Source organism: Poecilia reticulata, chromosome 15, assembly GCF_904066995.2.
Source record: "Poecilia reticulata chromosome 15, P_reticulata-male-v2, whole genome shotgun sequence".
Classification (NCBI taxonomy): domain Eukaryota; kingdom Metazoa; phylum Chordata; class Actinopteri; order Cyprinodontiformes; family Poeciliidae; genus Poecilia; species Poecilia reticulata.
Genome location: NC_088844.1, coordinates 9,073,787 through 9,093,431, shown reverse-complemented (window position 1 = coordinate 9,093,431; position 19,645 = coordinate 9,073,787). Strand labels below are relative to the sequence as shown.

Below are 19,645 nucleotides of genomic sequence, written 5' to 3'. Positions count from 1 at the left end.
CAGACTGCTGAATTATTTTAAAACAAACGATAAAATGCGGAAATACATTTAGAGCCGGTACATAAAGCTTCAGGATCTCCCTGTGATGAATTAGAGATATCAGTTTCCTTCCAATAATTGCAAAGCAGACATTTATTGAATGTACTTTGTTACTTTATTGCCTTTCTTATTCAGCTTGGATGAGTTTAAAAAAAAAAAAAAAACAATCTTATGGCTTTTGTGTGATAAAATCTCAGGTAATCTCCTCATCTGACCCGCAGCTCTGGAAAACGCACCTGCTTAAAACAATCACTCTGTACGCTTTGAAAAATTCCTCCCAGGATATCAGTAATTTCCCCTCAAACAGGCTGGGCTGAATCCGCTGTCCATCCCCCCCCATCACTCAGATGAGTTATGAATCTACAAATAGCATCACTGACACCAGACGCTTACCCCTGACATTTGCAAGATGACCCATTTGTCTCCCGTCTCTGCCTCTCGGAGCAGAGTTGCTTCTATTGGGATCCCAAACGCGCACAGCAGTCAGCTCTCATTTTCTTCTTCTTCTGTCTTTATTTATGTGCCTGTGTCACAGCTCACTTTATCTTTAACGGTTCCAAACTCGGGGTTAGTTGGAGGATAGAGCCGTAATAATTTCAGGTCTCGTAGCTTGACGTAAGGTTACACCAAACTGAGCTGTTGAATCAATGCAAATGAAAAATACGATGAAAATTTTTCGTACAAAAAAAGGTAAAGCAATTTAAAAAAAAAAAAACATGAACACAGTTTTAGCTAACTATGGAAAGGTTAGCTTTCCAAAGTTAATATGCTGTATGACAGGTTAACTTGCTATATTTTTGGAGAAACTTGTCATATTAAACTAAGCGAAGGCCTTAGGTTCACATTATATTTCTCTTTTAAATATAAAGATCAAAAGTCTTTTGTGCTTAAAATTTCCAGAGCGCCCCCTACTGACCAGGAAGCTGCAACTGCAAAGAGCAGTGAGGGGAGAACTCCTTTGGTTTCTGTTTTGCTCTAAATAAGACGTGACAAACTGCAAATGGGACATTTTTCTTGCCGACTAATAGTTGCCATGTTGACAGATTCCTACCCGAGCGGTGGCTCTCTACAGCTTTTCCAGAGTTACCATGATAGTCTCTGATTAATACTCTCATTACCCGTCCAAGTTGTGTATCGTGAGATATTGAAAAATCACAACTGATCAAACAGGAAGCTGTTTTTGTTTTGGGGTTTTTTTAAAAAAAAGAAAGTTTGAAAGCGGGGCCACAGGTGAGTTAATATAACAAAGACCAAGGCAGCAGCTTTTCTCTCAACAAGAAAATTTCATCATGATGGTGTTCGAGGGACATTGTTGTAAAGTATCTGAGCCGGCGTCAGGGCCGTGGTGATTAATCCGTTCTCTGGCCTTTCGCTCCCTCAGCGACTCGGGATCATTTATCCGGCAGATTTATTGATCGGAGGCGCAGCAGCGGCACATCCCTGACACAATCAGACCTGCTGCTTGTGGAAGTCATTAGAGCGGCCTGTCACACATGTGTCTGCGACTGTGTGATGTCTGATAATGAACTTGCCTGTAACAAAAATCCTCTGACAGCCTGTCCATTTGGAAATGAAGGTCAGCGATAAGATATGTTGATAATTTGTGTATTTATTTTCTCAATATCTCTTCTTCTCTTGTCCTGTCATTCAGCGTTTCAGCTTTTTTTTTTTATCTGTCCGCCACTTTTGAAGTTGAACACTTTTTTTCTGCTTTTAGCTCATTTTGGCCTCGGGACTGAGGAAGTAAAGGGGGGTTGGTGTACGACAAGGCAACATGCACAACATGTGAGATGTGTTTTTATTTTTATTCCCCCCCCCTTTTCGACTTGATGATTTTGATGTGCAGTGACTTCTACAGGTCAATTGGCTGGATGTCGCCAAGGCGGAACTGTAAAGGCCCAGAAATGAGGCTGTCACTCGAGCGCCTGCAGCGAAACATGAATGGAGGAGGAAATGATTCAAGAACGGAGCAAAACAAAACAAACAAGCCCGGCTCTGAAAAGTTTACTCTCCACTACTGAAATTCCAGATTCCTTGCATATAAAATAAGACAAATCATTTGCTACCTTTTAATTTGACAAATATCCTCTTGAATTCAACTGATAAACAAACACATCTGTCAAAAAAACAAAACCCTACAATAATCCGAATGGATAATGACGCAAATAACTAATATTTTTGATGAAGTGCACTTAGAAACAGCATGACCTTTTAGCTAGTTTAGCTAGGGCTAAACTAGCTGTGGCGAAACTAGCAAGTCAAAACTAGCAAGTCAAAACACTTAGATAGCCGTTGCTAATGAATGCAACATCTTAGCTTTTATTTTCAGCAGATGCTTAAAGTTAGTCAGTATTTCAGTGTAATTTTTTCCTCCACTAACTTGTTTTGTCTTGTTTATAAGTTTATTCCACCTCATCAATAGGAAGCCTAATGGTTCTTATTCTGCTAACGATGCTAAAGAGTGTTAAACCACGAGAACTGAGTGAAATCAAGCTACAGTTAAAGCTCATCAAGGCGGTTTAATTGGATTTCTGTCCTGATCCCTGTCGTGTCTCAGCACATGATACGTCACTCTGCTGTCAGTGAACTGCGTGACCATTTTAGCCTGTTAGTCTTTGGCTTTTTCGAGTTTGACTAAAATGTTACAGGCGAGCAATTTAGTTCCACATGAATTCATGTGCTCTCCGTACATTTCACCAACGCACGACGCCTTGTTTCCGTTGCTCGGCTCTTTCTGTAAAAGCTAACCATTGAACCACAAAACGAATGTTAAAGAAAAAATGTTTGTGAAATTTTATAAGGACCTAAATGTCCGTGTGACTCATCGCACAAACTTTCCTTTGCAAACAGTGAGCTAAGGACGTGTGAGCATCGTCTCTCATCAAAGGCTTTGAATACACTGCTGTGTTTTGGTGTTATCCACTAATGAGCTTCTCTTTATTTGTGAATTTGAAGATTCAAGTATGTGTTTTGCAGAATTATTGATTTAGCTGTCTGAAAAGAAACAGCACACACACACACACTCTCTCTCTTTCACACGCACACACCCACATACTCAGTGCTTGGTATTAAAAGACAGCTGTCCTTTTCTCTCTTCTATTTTTGCTCTGTTAGGTCCATTAAGATCAGCGATATGATGATATTTAATGAGTGAAGCCTCTCCACAAAGCAGCCAGTAATCATAAAGGTACAACACAAGGACACGGACTGTAAATGTGCAGGGTCGTTGATGTTATATTGCAGACGTAAATAACATTATCTGTGTCACGAATTTGTGCAGAAATAGTACGTTTTTGCAGTCAAATTTGTCTTATTTTCTTCAGTTTTTGTGTTTTTCTCTCGCAAAGTACTTTAACGTAACCTGAGTGTCCAATTTCAAATCGCTTTAAAATTAAATTAGACACATACGAAATAAAGAGTGTAAAAAAAAAACGTATGATAACTTTTTAAAATTTAGTTTGCTGGCTGCTTGGTAAATTAAAACATGTGGCTGTAGTCATCTGATTAAAGTTTCATATGCTACCTTTCCAAAAAAAAAGGCTTTATTAGAGTATAAGAAACTTTCCTTTTTCATGTACTACACTATATTGATGATATTTGCTGACCAGCCTTCATTCTATTAATGCATAACAGCATCAATATATCAAACCAAAGCTAGATAATTCTACATAAGACGAAGATTTTAAAAAAAAAAACACAATGAAAACTGAGAAGGACCTCAAAACAAAACAAATGAAAAACCTGCATATAATTTGAAACGTGAACCAAATTATTCTATATTGATTACAGATTCTTTATTGCAATTTTGATATGTGAACATTGGGAAGTGACTGGAGGTGGCTCAGTAAACACAAAGCCGAGTGGATAATGAACAAAATGCGAAAAGTACTGAAATGAGCCAAAGTTTCTGCAGTTAACTTTCCTTTTCTCTGTTCAAGTCGCCCAGTGGATAACGATGCAATAGTAGCGTCTCTAGAGAACAAAAGTCATTGGTTTTGTTCTGAGTTTGGGTTATAGACCAATAACCCTAATTACACACACAAAAAAGCTCACACAAAAAGCAGTTTCTGGAAAAAGATAAATAAATAAAAATAAGTAGGGGTGGTCTAAAAGGTCAAAATTGCTGCAGCTTCTCCCTTAAGCAGTTGGTGTCAAATTGGGTGCGCAGACTTGATTTCATAATTGCCTAAAACTTTTTTTCCCCCTTATGTAAACCTGTCTGGCTACTAAATAAATACGTTACATAAACCAAGTGTCAAATCTAAAAAAAAAAAAAGAAAGAAAGAAAGAAGAAAACAACTTCAGTGTTAAACAGAGCGAAGCAGACATCTACTGGAGTGCCACAGATCACAACCCTGACGCAGAACTGAACCACACAGAGTTCGCCTTTTCTGTCTTCGCCTGAAACACCGCAGCTGTGAAAAAGTCACGTTCTGGTGCGACTCGTGACAACAGCTCTTATGCAGCGACAACTTTTACACCTTTAAACGTCGCTGACCTCCTTGCGCGCGACGCGACAGACGAGCGACACATCAGAAAACGAAGAAGAAGAAACGGCGAAGGCCAGCCAGAGAAGAAACGGAGGCGTGTAGAAAAATGGTCCGACTGATTTCAAAAGCTGTGATGACTTAATCAATAGAGATGCTGTTTTTTTGTTTGTTTGTTTTTTTTGTTCTTAACGAAGAGAAACACTAAATCTGGACTTGCTTAGAAAGGTTCATTTCATAATTAACTTTTTTTTTGGGGGAGAGAAAGTGTTTTTTTCATCTTCACTTCCTTGATAATTAGAATACAGAAGGTATTTTACAATTATTATTATTATTAATATTATTTTAAAGGGGAAAGTAAAAATAAAAAAACGTTTCTGTTGGGAATTAAAAAAACATTTTTTTTAGAATATAACTTATTTAAGGAATATTAAGGGTATGGCCTCAAATAGTCTTGCCAAAAAAAAAAAAAAGACACATATCAAGTCTGGCGTTGAGCATCACTCAAGCTGGACTTTTGGGCACAGAAGTGACAGTGCCTTGCAAAAATATTCATCGTCATATTCACATTTTGACCAATTTAAACCCATATTTCTTTGTATTTTACTGAATTTAATGAACATTTGTGCACTTGTAATCGGTCCCCTGTCCATAAATCCACATAAATTGCGTGAATAAAGTCAAATTGTCTGTATTTTACTTTGAGCATGAATCTAGTTGTTCTGTGAAGGTTGTGAAGAACATTTATGAACAAAATCAGGGTCATAACATCCCAACCTTTGAACATTTCACATGTCAGCGGTCAGTCCATCAGCTGCAACAATGGAAAGAGGACAGTAAAAAGCACAAATGGAACGAAATGGGGAAACGGACGGCGAGGGAAAGCACAACTGTTCACCTTCCATCTGTTAATTGTCCCATGATACCCAGAGAGTGCACTGCCTTTCCCCCACAGCAAGAAAGTGTTGAGACTTTGTGGCTAATTAGAACTGCCGTATAATCGGGCTCTGTCTGTAGAACTTCCTGCCTGTCTGCTCTCCGTTTCAAAGACAAAAAGACGAGAAAACGAGAAAATGTTTCCAACCAGAGCAGGAGGTGAGAAACTGAAACATGGTCACCTTTTGTTTTCAGTTGTATTTGGCAGGCGGTTAGCTGTCTCTGTCCGTGGTGCTGAAGTGAACTCGTTCTCTTTGCTGCTTTACACACTCCAGTTTCTTTGTGTTTTCTTTTCAGACTTATTTTTCCTGTCAGAGTTCAGGCAAGTGATCAGCTGCTTGGTCTTTCACATTAAGCCAATTAGATACAGGGTTGGATGAGATGATTTTTCTATGACAGACTTTTGGAAAAAAAAACAACTACTTTTAAAAGAAAAATTATGTGTTCAGTTGTAACTTAATTTTCCTTTTAACAGGTAATTATTATTATATTTACCATTGTTGCTTTATTTACATCCTAGATGCATATTTACATCAAATCACAAAAACTTGTCTGTTGGCAAACTTTGATACTACAAAGCTAAGATTTTTTTCTATAATTGCCAGTGGATTTGATGTTAGTCAACAGACTGCAGAGAGGAGAAATAAAATATAACTGTACATGTCAATCCCAAAGTGATGTCGTCCTCTGAGTGACATCACAGAAAAAGGTCAGGACAGATGACCTTTGGGTCATGATAATCTGCTCTAGCTCATTTGAAGATTTGTCCATTTTCGTCAAAGTTTTTATTATTATTATTAGTATTTTTAAGTCTGGTATAAACCCCCCCAACAAAATGTCAATAAATGAAAATGAGAAACAGTCACAGCCAGACAAAACGACTCAGCTTTGAAAAATAAACCAACATCTTTTATTTGGCCACACGTGTCCTCGTCACTATATGTGCCGAAGGCGGTTCCACGCACAATGAAAACCTCTTTGCTCTATATGTTGAATAGTATAAAGTGATTATATGCATCTGTGTCCTTTCCGAGTTTCATCCCTTTGCCTTGCAGCCTCCCTCTTTCACAACTCAAAGACTCGCTTACAGACTCGATGAAAACGCCCCACAATCATTCCAGAAAACACCACTAGAAATGAACGGAGCCCATTGTTACAATTTATATCATTTAACATGCAAAAACGACAGAAAATGGCAGATTTTTCGTTATACTATGAAATTCTCAATATGCAGAAATCAATGGAAGTCCCGTTGCAGCTGACAAACTGGAAGATCTTACAGAACGATTGGCTTGTAATTAAAGTCATTTAATAATTATAAACGCACATTTTAATGACAGAGTTGTGTGCTACTGGTCTAATGCAAACACAGAGGTACACCAATTACATAACTTTCAAAATGATGTTGATTGAACAATCAGCTATTTAGCTAGGGAATTTTTTTTTACAAAGTTCCTAGTTGCTTTGCCAAAAATTAAAATCTACAATGAATATTCCAAAAGCATTTACGTTTACGAGTTAAGTCAATAAATCAGCGGGCCAGAATTTGGAGGAAAATCTGTATTTGTTTCTGAACTTTCCAATTTAAACACAATTTTTTGTAGACATTAAGACAAAAACAGGAAATTCAACAAGTTCAACATAATAGCAAAATGTGTGATGTCTATGTATTCTTCAAAAGAAAAGAAAAAGAAAAGCTTATGGAGATGCATGGCACTGAAAATCAGATGGACTCTCTAACAGACCGTCTCCAAATGTAAATCTGTGAGGATTCCTTAAGACGTCACACAGCTTGAGAATCGTCTTTGGAAATCGGGATGGTCGTCCTCAGTTGAAAGGAAAAAAAAAAAATTTGACGCCAATGTGCGAAACTTTTCGGAAAAAGAAGAATGAAACCTAAAAACAGATAAATGTGGCCCTTGTTTTAAATAAACTCCTCCTTCATTTCTGACCAATCAAACCTGCACACACGCGCACACACACGCGCACACACACGCGCGCACACACGCGCACACGTTACTCAGTGCTACCTGCAAAATCTTTAACCGTTACCATGATCTGAATACATACTGTGTACATACAGTGTAAACATGTACTGGGTAGATGGATAGATAAATAGCCACACCGAAAGACGTATCACTGTTGGTCGATCCCGTTCTGAATGTCCTTTGCATCAAATACCATGTGTGTGCATTTTTGTTTTTAAATGTGTTTATTTCTTTCTTTTTTGTTTGTTTGTCTTGTAAATAGCATTTTTATAAGATGAGATGAGGTATTCATTCCAACGTGGACCCCTCCTCAAAGTGGCTGCAAATGAGAAAAAGGACAAGGTTACCGATTTGAAACAAACAGGAAATCAATAATTTTTTAGACATAGAGTGTTAAGGAGCTACCTATTTTTACTAAAGTAATAAAAAGCAGGACAGACACCACGAAGCATCTGGATTTTATAAGTATTTCTAGAGGGATTTACAGTCAAACTACCGGGTAGATTGTGCACCATTTTGTTAGGCAACATGAAAAATACCTAAATGGGGGAATATTTTCAAATGGCACGTACCTGTCATATATAAAACTGTTTTAAAAGAAGTAAAAATCCACTCTTTTGCCTTTACCAATGAATGACTATTAATGTATGATTCAAAAGAAAACTTATCCATGTTAACGGATAATATTTTTATTCAACTCGACATCTAACATAAGACGAAAAATATATGCCGTGGATCAGTCTGAGCCACATTTGTTGCTTCTGAATTTAGGTAAAGTTTGCCACATTTCCAGGCAAGGATTGGGTGGAACTGGGTACTGTTATATATCTTTGGTCAAAGCTTAAGAGATACTTAGAAGACGTGAAGATGCCCACCAGCTGAAAGTTGTTTAGGAGGTGGTCTACGTTGATGTTATCGTAGCGCTCCTGGAAAGAGGTGGGTTCATCCCTGGACTCTTCCGCTTCGCTGGTTCCAGGATCTTCTAGGCTGTTTGTGTTTAACAAGAGAGGAAAAATCACATGAGAGTCTCTTATTACATGCAAAAAAACACAAACGGGAAATTTAAAATCCATGCCGACGGAAAACGCTTGTGATATTTATTTACTTTGTTTTGTTTTTTTATTTTTGCAGATTCTATAGTGTTAAAATCTAGTGGGAATACGAGAGGCTTTGGGAGTCCCACCTTCTCTTTCCCGTTAGGAGAGAGTTCAGGTACTCCTTGACCGCCATCTGTTTCCGGAAGCGGCTGTAGTTGTCTGTGAAGATGGCGTCTGTGTGGCGCTTCGCCGGCTCCATCAGGTCGTCACTGAACAGAAGGGGGAGGTCAAAGTTCAGAGCGCGGCAGATTTCTTTGCACAGGCAAGGTCGGGTGTGTGCATGTATCTGTGTCTGTGTGTGTGTGTGTGTGTGTGTGTGTTTGAGTTCCTCCAGGGTCTATCGGACACATGCAACAGAGAGCTTCCATGGCATAAATTAACCTTTAGAAATGTTTAACCAATTGCAAAACGCATCATGGAGATGGTCGGCTCTTTTCATTTCAAATGTCACTTGGTCCTCTTGAACGATCAGTGAAATAAACTGTTGCTGTTTTTTTTTCTTGTTCCTGTCAGAAAGTTAAACTTTTTGTCTAACCAATTTTATAACAGGAAGAAAGAAAAATGAAATAATGGGAGTGGAAATAATCTCTTCAGAACAAAAACGGAAAAATATTAATATTTATATTAATTATTAAAATAAACACAGTAAATTGGAAAAAGAAAATCTGATTATTTAGACGTCTCTCTTTCCCATTACTTTTATATGTAGCTTTTCCACCGTACAGAGGGGAAACAACCACTTTATTCTTCAAAAAAAGGGTTAAAGGGACGTCAACAATTTACAATTGTTACATGCTCAAAGTAAAAACAAAAAAACAAAAAAAAAAACTGTCGATTTTGTGAAATATTAAACTTCAAAGTTTGCTCACATAATAAAAACAGCATAGTTACCAGGACACATTCACATCTTATTTTCTGTGCAGGAATGAAATAATCATTAAAAGTTGTGTTTGCAACTTTAAAACTCTTCATATTATGCTCGTATATTTCTGTGAAAATACAAAGATAAAGAAGATTTTCAAAGTTAGTGATTATTATTTCTGTCACATAACAGTTCCTTTTAGATGCATTGTTTTTTCCCCCCCCCAGAGCAACTGACAAGATAATAAACATGTTTCGAGACATGATTGGATAAAATAAAATATATCTACACTTATAGTCCCCACACTTTTTTTTGAATTTGTAGACCTAAGGAAGTGGTAATTGTTGGTTGGTTGGCTTTCTTTTATTAGCTCTTCCACTTTTTAAAATGTTTTTTAAAATCCAAGATCACAGAAATTCACTGTGAGCTAAGTTGGAACATTACAAGACCATTCTTAATGTTTTTTGTTTTTTTTTGTTTTTTTCATATTTCACGATACAATAATATTCACTCTCGTGTCCAAAATGTGTGACGCCCACCTGACGCGCTTCCCGATCAGAGACTCCAGGTACCTCCTCGCCGACAGCTGCCCCAGGAGTTTGCTGTATCCGCTGGTGAACAAACCGTCTGCATGTCTCGTCGGTCTGCAAAACAATTACAGGGCGGGTCACATAAGAAGGCGCTCAGACTGGCTCCATTCGAACATCTGTTTGTTGTGAAACAGACGCGCATCAGTCTGACCTGTAATTGTGCTAAATATGATGCAAAGGGCAGTTGTACTCTGAGGAAATGCAAATGCGTAAAGCACAGTTGTTTTAGGAGACGGTCTGATTATCTGAGATGAATTAAAGTCGAATGATCCTGAATCACGTGTTTGAGATCTCGTCCGAGACACACTCAGCTCGGATGCTGGAGGTCTGCGCTCACCTCGTGGATGTGTACGGTAGACTCAGAGTCTGGGAGTATAACACACTGCACAGGGCTATTAGGAGAAGCAGGTGGGGGCCGGTCCGTTGTACCATCGCTTTACACCTAAGGAAGGAAATGGTGGCATGTTATTCCCTTCTTTTTTTTTTAAGAAAAAAATATCTTTTCGTCTAAATTACAATTTTAATTTCACACAGACACAGAATTGGTGAAGTTGTTTTTTCTACTGTTCGAACAGCAGATCTGTGAATCATTCTCAAGCGACGCTAATTTGAAAAGCGGTACGAAACTCAGGGTATCTCATGCGTAATTACGCACGGTGCTGTGAAGAGCTGTAAAACACACACTACAATACTGAACGGTAAAATCTGACGAGTTCTTTTTTAAAAGCAAGTTTCCGATTCAAATGCGCCGACTTTACCCCCAAAATGTCCCAAGGAACGCCGGAATGGTCGAGATTTAATTCGATCGTGCGAGCGTCTTTTTGTTGCGTAAAGATAAAGTCTAGATTTTATGAAAGAGAAAGATTTCTCATTCTAAGCTTAATCTTTTGGTAGGTTAGATTACTGATCACACGCCAACCTTCAAGATTACCGCAAATCTTTATTATAAACTTAGAAATCGTCCAAAATTCAATGCGTAATTACGCATGGCACTGACAACAGAGAGCTCATGTGTTAGGAAAGCGGACAAATGTCTGTCTATTGCCTGTATGAAGTAATGCCGAGATTCTGCTAACTCCATAAATACCATTGTGTTTGAAGCTGTACGCAACAGGTTACTACTTAGAAAACTTCATCCAAATTCTGAAACAAAAGCCCAAATATTTCCTAGAAAAAAGAAAAAAAGTAATAATAAAAAAAAATCTTACATTTGCTCTGCGGAAAGTTGCGATCGTCGGGTCTTCTTCTCTTGATCCTAAACGGCTGCTTGTAGCTCCAAACTGCTGATCCAGTCTGCCTCTGCCTGCCTGTTCCTGTTTGCCGTCGGTTCTGCCCCCGTTTTATACACCTGGATGTATCTGGTTTGCAGGAGGGAGGTGGGGGGACGTGAGCCCCATCAGCAGCAGCAGGAGACGTCAAAGGATGGCCGCTTCCGTCATCGGTCTTGCTCACGGTCGGAACCGAAGAGGCCATGTGCAGAAGGTCTGTCGGAAGTTTTACTCTGAGTGTGTGTTCCAATTAGTTGCGAGGAGAAATTAACTTATTCTTCGGGTTGACTCACCAGATTAAAACCCCCCTTCCCATCCTCCCCGAAGGTTAAAATGAGCTGCGACTTCAACCTACATTTTGAAGTCGCAGCTCATTTCTCTCTGTTGTGGATGTTTGGATCACAGGATGCAAGCAGCTCTGGACATTTAGTTTTTTTTTTTAGGGTAACAATTTCCTTACCTCCTCTTGACTGGTCGTTGCATTGTCTTCTACACTTGATTAAGAACCCGTGTCCCTGTCACGTTAACATTATGGATGGCACCGAACCGAACGCACAACCTTGAGAGACCCCAGTGCTCAAAACGATGTTGGAAACGGTTTTCCCACATGAATCAGATTTCTAAGTCAGAAAATGTACAAGTCAGAGACTGGTGCTGATAGTATTTATGGGAAATGATGGTACAAAACGCCAAAAATCATTCTGGTAGAGTTGATTGTCCAGGTCAGTGGTTGCTTTTGCATCTCCAGTGCAGTGGTTGGAACTACAGGCCATGTCGTTCAGATCCGGTGATATAGGAAGGCTGGCGGTTTGACTGTCTCCACCAAAACACTTCAACATTACGAGATGACAGGATGGTGGTCATTTAGGAGAGACAGTTTCATTTTTCCTACTGTTGAGCTTAAGTCATACCCTTCAGTACCAACATTTCCTGCTCCAATCACAAATTCTATTTATTTGCTAATCATCTCAGCTGTTCTTTATCCAGTAACCACTAGGCTGCATTCAGCCCTGTCAGATCATCCTGCTTGCACCACTACTACCTTTTTGGCGGTATTTATCTCTGGTCCCCATTGGTGCAGCTTTAACTGGTTTAAAAGTGCTTTATAAATAAATTTGACATTGGATTGGAACTCCCTGACAGAAATCTGACAAAGTCGGATAAAATTTGTAAACCATAATTGTGGTAGTTCTAATCTTGTGTACTGGATAAATTCTTAAAAAATAAGAATAGAAACATTGAAACTTTGTACATTTTTTAGTGTAATCTTTCTGTTTTACTCTGAGGACACTTGAAAAAAACATTATGTTTTCATAGTAGTTTTTTATTCTATTTATTGAAAGCCAAAATGCCAAAAATCATTAGTTAATCAAAGATCCTTTATTATTATGGCTTAAATCCAATTCCGCTTTGATCTGAACTAAGGTGTTTTGTGGTTTCACCTGTTTAATATCATCACAGTATCAGATCAAATGCAATGAAACAGTCATTCTTCAGAATGTAGCACTTGTTGTAATCATTGTATTTCAGTGTAAATTAGAAAGATCCAGAAGTCTTCAGAAGAACAAAGGAGCATCTTCTGAAGAATCAAAAACCTGTGAGTGAGGAGATGATTTAATCAATTAAAAAAGATTTGGAGCTTAAATAATCAGACGCACTATTAGGAATAAATGATTTCTTTGACATGTTCTTGCCTCTTCAAAACATAAATACTTAATTCATCAACAATGTCAACAAAATCATCCAGTCCTCTCCCCTTGCCCGCTCCATCCATCCATCCATTTATTCACAAAGCAAAATGGGCTCTGGAAATCTTTGAAATGACCACCGCTGATAAACGCAGCTAAGCATTTTACACCCAAAGGCACTGATGCTGTGTTTTTTATTTAATTTTTTTATTTTTCAGGTTGTTTGGGTTGCTTTTACGAAAGAACCACCACGCTGAGCTGAAGTGTTTCTGAGTCCACCCACAGTGTTCTCGATGAGCCCGGTTTGTTTTGCTGGAACAGCACAGTGAAAGAGCCGTGACGTCAGCTGGCGCCTCATCCGCACGTCCTGCCGTCCATCCGTCCGTCTGTCCATCCATTTGTTCTTCTTTTCGTCTTTCCATCCATCCGAATGAATGTGAACCATTTATCTTAAATCGCTGCAGTGGAAAAAAAAAATGACAGGCTGAAACATGTGAGATACAGAGGGTAATGACAGACTCTTGATGTAACAAAGTAGAAATGTGGAAAAACTGCAGCTTTATTTTGAGTGATCTATGGGTCTTTGTTTCTTTTGGGTATGAATATGACGGTATACGCTTACATTTTATCTTGCCACCACTCACAGATGGTACGGAACGTATTGTTAGAGGACAGCAGCAAAGGGGGAGTGATCCAAAACATATGGCTCAACAAGCACAGACATGGTTTAACAATTACGAGATCAACTTTCTTCCATGGATTAAAAACAAAACAGAGAAAAAAAACAAAACAACAACAACTACAAAAGAACAAGAACAGTGACGAGAGAGAATTAGAGGGACAAAATGAGCATGTATAGCAAGTATAATTTGTTTTAGACAATAAAAAAATAATATGGAGTAATGAACTGAAGAATGAAAAGTATAATAGTAAAACAGGAAAACATCCGGGAAAACATGATCACCTACATCTTTGCCATAGCAAACTATTGCATAGTACAACCAACCAACCAACCAACCAACCAACCAACCAACCAACCAACCAACCAACCAACCAACCAACCAACCAACCAACCAACCAACCAACCAACCAACCAACCAACCAATCAATCAATCAATCAATCAATCAATCAATCAATCAATCAATCAATCAATCAATCAATCAATCAATCAATCAATCAATCAATCAAGTTTGTTTGTGTCACACATTTCAGCAACAAGGCAGTTTAAAGTACTTCACAGCTTAAAAACACAACAATAAAAAGTCACAAAAACAACACGCAGTCAGCAATTGAGAAACCAGAAACAAACACATTTTGAATCATCAATGCACATCAAATATGTTGGTTAAAGTTTCATTTATTTTGGTTCTAAACAGGTGGGTTAGTCCGGTCACTATCTGCACTTCACCTCTGTCAGCTTTGAGCTGCGTTCTTGTTTTCCAGATCAACTGTTTTCACTGTAAACAAGCAATCAGTTACTTTTTAAACTGGACAATACGATCATCCTTACTTTGTGATCTAGACTCCTGCAGATCGGCTGAAAAGTGGCCACAAAGAAAGAGGGCCTGAAGTCGAGCCACCAATATTACATTCTGAAAATATAATCCATAACAATCATGAGGAATAATATGGGATTGCGGGACGAGTGAGACGTTGTGAATTGATTCAAAGCAAAAGTGCACAGAGAGAACAAATAGCACGTTCTTCCAGAGTCCATCTGATCTGAAAAAATACATTAAACAGAATAATCTGGTGTGCACAGTAAGATGGTCCACAAAAGCTTTGCTTGTATCTGATGCACTGAATAGGATCGTGCTCTCATCCTATTGCTCAGGTGAAAGTACTAACTTATTCCCCTCTTGTTCCGCACCCACAGCTGTATAATCTGGCAGCCAGCAATCTATAGATGGATTGGCTTGCATGATGTGAAGAAGAGAAAACCATAGTGGACGTCTGTGGTTGTGTGTTTATTGCATAACTTTCATTTTTCAGTGCTTGGGAAGATGACCTGAACAAATGGATAGAAACATTTACTGACATCTGAAGCTGCCCTTTCAACTCCACCCAAGTTATGGGTGGACAAAAGAAAAGCTAACATCAGAATTTAAGATGAAATTGCTCTGATATTTTCAATATTTTAGTTTTACACTTCACTGTATTTAAGCGACAATTTTCATTTGGAGGCAAAGAATTATCTCAGGGATTAAAAAATCTCAGAGTCACGAGCTGATGGATAACTACTGGTAATAAAACATGACCACGTTAAAAAACCGATGTTGTTCCACATCCCTTCTCCCCCGTACAGAAACATTTTCGAAGGACGTATGATCGAACGGCTTAAAAAGTTTCTACATTAAAACCGGTTATGTATAAGTTACTGCAAACACTGTCAAATACAGTAGATCAATTATTATCTGTGTATAACTTCACAAAGCAACGGTGTACAATAATCACCAACATGATTGATAGCAGCTTTAAATGGTTTTGCAATTATAAGAAAGGCAACATTGCATTTGTGCTAATAAAAAAAAAAGTATCAGCGTTGTTTGGTTTCAGGAGCACAACACAGCTGCATTAAATTTTGCTCCCTGCAGCAAAAACAAATAATATTGTTTTACGCACATTTTCCAAGGAGCAGGATTGATTTCGATTCACATTTGCGGTTGTGCACCTGATAATGACTACAAATCCTATTTACCACTGCACAGAGATTTATATCTCTTATATTTTTATGTATATATCCTCCCAGTCAGCAGACGATCTCTTCGTCCTCCACCACCACCTCTTATCTTCCCTCTTCGCAGCCATGATGGCACTACGTAAACCTTAATGTGATCAGTTCATAGAAAAAGTGGATTACGCAGAAGTCCAAGGGAGAAAGAGCTGCTCTAATTGACAGCGGTGACTGGAGACAGATCCCAGCAGGAAAGGGAAGCTGATGGAGGAAATGTCAGCCGCATTACGTTGATGTTGACGGAATGCACAGAGGAAAACGTTCCTATGGACGTGAATCAGACCATCTCGACTGTGTGCACGCTCAGGACGACCCAGTCGGGGCTCTTTGTTAGTTCAGCACAAACAGCGGGTCATTCACTTTTGCTGCCAGAAACCACGGTGCCTTTAAAATTTGGTAAGATGGTGGCTCTCACTCAGAGAGTTCAAATAAACCGGTCTTACTCAGATGTCTGTCTTACGTTCAGGCTCTCCCTGCTCCGTACTTCTTGCACACTGTGTTGTCCACTGAGCACAGCAAATGACTTCATCCTCGCATCCAGGAACACCGATTAGCTACAGGCTTGATGCAGAGTGTAATTAGTTTTAAATAATTTGGTTTGAGAAAATATATAACTCTTATAAAGCAGTTTATATCCATTATTATCGTGGCGGAGTCAAATACGAGTCTCAGTGGATCGAGTGCTAAATATTGAACCTGAAAGGTTAACATATCATGGTTCTTTCTTTCTAGATGGTTTTATTTGTACAAAATATGTGTAAAAAGTCCTAATAATATCATTTTAATTGCAGTAGCATCTGATTCGGAAAAAAAAAATTAAATGTCAATATGTCTTTAGTGGGAATTTATTCAGAAAAAAATCCCACATAATCGTATATGATTTTTTTAATGTAAATAGTAATAATTGTTGTTGCCCTAGAAATATTGCTAAACAAATAAAAAAATGTAAATATTACACTTGAAAATGTATGTATTTATTTATTTTTCAATTGTAGGGGCTTTTTTAGTAGTAATTTGTGGCTTCATGTTTTCCTTTGGTGTAAATATAATGTGACTCATTCATTTCCACATCAAAGATGATGCAGTTGTGTGCTGTTCTTCATATGTTGGGAAATGGCTACAAGAAAAAAAAATTATCAGTCCAGATCGACAGCCAGGGCAATAAATAAAACATTCGAAAGAAGCAAAACTGTGAAAAAAACCAAAAAAAAAATCCTCCTCATGCTCACTATTAAATCTGACGTTGTGGGTCTCTATCTCCAGTGTACTACATCATGAAAACTCACCGAAAACTAGAATGCCTAGTAATTTGTCGAGATTATAGATTAAGGATTCAAAACATACAGTTAAATGAACACTCACAGACACAAAACTGATCCTGTTCCATTGCTATCTAAGCGTTAGACAGGACCACAGACTATGGATGAGCTAAATAGGCTGTGCAAAATGGAAAGGTCCAGGATTCTTCTCTGAAATGTTGGGAAATTTTACATAAAGCAAAGAAAGTTGGACAAATTTGCAATAGTAACAGCTATGAACCCTGGTAGTTTTGTTAAAAACAAGTATTTTTAAATGTAAGGTCTGTTCTTGAATGAGAGGATAGATTGCTCTAAGGGTTTTAGGAGTGAGATTATGCTAACAAACCACTGGGATGATATAATTTTTTTCTCTGGGTTTTTACTCATTCTTACCAGACATGCAAACAAATGTAATCAGTTTATGTGTTTAATAACTAGATTATTTACATCAATGGGAAAACCACATGACTCTGTGACTGATGGCTATTATCACTAAATAAAAAGGTCTCTTCAATTGTTTCAAATGTTAAAAGCTACAGTCCTTAAACAAGGAAAGAGAAAGAGGAAACAAGTATTTTTTTTTTTTTTAAAAACCTGATTTTACAAGAAAATAAGCATCTGTGTATAATTCCACATCTGTTAGAGGTAAAGAGAACCTGTGTCTGCTGAAATCTCACCATCAACAAAACCAATGCAGCTGATTTAATGTCTGCAGAAATGGTGGCCAGAAGCAGCCACAAGTGAATACAATTAGTCAAACTCAAGAAGTCCCACATGCTTACTTGCGAACTACATCAACACCACATGCTGTTGCTGGTCCTGGCAGTAAACGCAACACCTGTGACTAAAACAGCCAGAAACCCTGTGGGGACACATACTGTTCACTAAGAACTTTTTTTTGTACCTTTAATTTCTTCGAATTGCCTGGTTTGTCTCATCACTTTGCAACGCAGACAGAGCTTGGAGACAGAGGAAGGATGGTCTTTGTTCTTACTGTCTTGGAAATGAGCACACACATACAGTAAATACCCAGAAACCTTGATGCCTTAATGCTGAGCTGACTGTATTTTTTATTACTTTTTTTTTTTTTACCTTTGCACCCACACAGACTATCTATACAAAAGGAATGATGGGAAAAGACATAATTCTCTGACGGGGCCAGCATTTTTCAAGATGGGGTCACGGCCACGCTGACCCCCCCACTTAGTGGCGCCACTGCTACTTATTAGCTTTACTTATTAGTTATGTAGCACAATGAACATATTGTCACCCTCTGATTGGTTATATTTTCTTGAGTCCATCAGAAACAACCCTACGCCTTCAGACAAGGCCGTTTCAGGTGCTTTCATTAGCATGATGTCGAGTAGGTAAATTTGACAACCGTACCAGCCCAGTACGGTTGTCAAAGTGAGGGAAACAAAGAAAACACACTACAGAATGTGAGAGAGCTCAAAAACGTTAAAAGTAAAAGAGCGGGAACAGATTAGCGGTGCAGCCATTACATCTACGTGTCTTTGTAGCAAGAGACTCTGCGTCGCAACTCTTCCAGCAGTCGGCGTGATGAGGGGAATCCCCTGGCTGGCTGAGTGCCTCCTTTGGCCAACATTATCCAATTAGCGAACCGCAGAGTAACAACTCTGATTGCAGATTACAGCTGGCAGCCTGATGGGACGCGCTGGGGTCTCGCTGCCACTTTCGCTCGCTCGTCTCCGTCTCCTCTGAGTGAACGCGGCAGGTAGACAGATGGAGAGCAGCGGCTGAGATAAGACGCACTAAGAGACACGGAGACAAGAGTGTTTGAAAAGTGTCTGAAAGAGAGGCCGCACCGGAGGTAGGAACAATGGATGTCTGAGATATGGAGGGAGGTGGAAGACAAAAAACAAACAAGGAAGGTAAAATCCATCCATCCATTTTCCTGCACCCTTGTCCCTTAGTGGGGTCAGGAGGGTTGCTGGTGCCCATCTCCAGCTGGCGTGCCGGGCGAGAGGCGGGGTCACCCTGGACAGGTCGCCAGTCTGTCGCAGGGCAACACAGAGACACACAACCATGCACACACACACTCACACCTAGGGCAATTTGGAAAGGCCAATTAACCTAACAGTCATGTTTTTGGACTGTGGGAGGAAACCAGAGTACCCGGAGAAAACCCACGCATGCACAGGGAGAACATGCAAACTCCATGCAGAAAGACCGGGCCGGGAATCGAACCCAGAACCTTCTTGCTGCAAGGCAACAGCTCTACCAACTGCGCCACTGTGCAGCCCAGGAAGGTAAAATAAAAATAAAGGTAAAAAAGCATCACAGGGCTCTCCATGTTTTTTCTTTTTCTGCCTTTCACTGCAATAACAGATGCGAGGCTCTAGCGTTTTGGTGTCCAGTGACTGAAATTCAGTGGTGGAGAAAGCACTCAAAAAATTTACTTAAGTAAAAGTACAAATACACAGACAAAAATGTACTCAAGTAAAAGTAAAACTACCACATTAACATTTGTACTTAAGTAAAAGTAAAAAAAGTACTGGCTTTTAAAATACTTAAGTATTAAAAGTAAAAGTTCTTGCTGAATGCATGACCTAATCCCTAATACAATATCATTAAGTGAACCGATCGTATTTAATTTTAATACATTAGAAATGTGCCATTTTAATGAACAATGCCAC

General features: G+C 38.8%; 1 protein-coding gene across 1 annotated transcript; it reads right to left on the bottom strand.

Moving 5' to 3' along the window:
- Positions 1 to 7,655: 7,655 nt before the first annotated feature.
- On the bottom strand, positions 7,656 to 11,336 carry vip (vasoactive intestinal peptide). The gene is made up of 6 exons (XM_008428798.3): positions 11,208 to 11,336; positions 10,337 to 10,441; positions 9,949 to 10,053; positions 8,634 to 8,756; positions 8,326 to 8,437; positions 7,656 to 7,769 (listed from the first exon to the last, which is right to left on the bottom strand). Coding segments are annotated over exons 1-6 (456 nt in total). The 5' UTR covers positions 11,210 to 11,336; the 3' UTR covers positions 7,656 to 7,760.
- Positions 11,337 to 19,645: the final 8,309 nt, after the last annotated feature.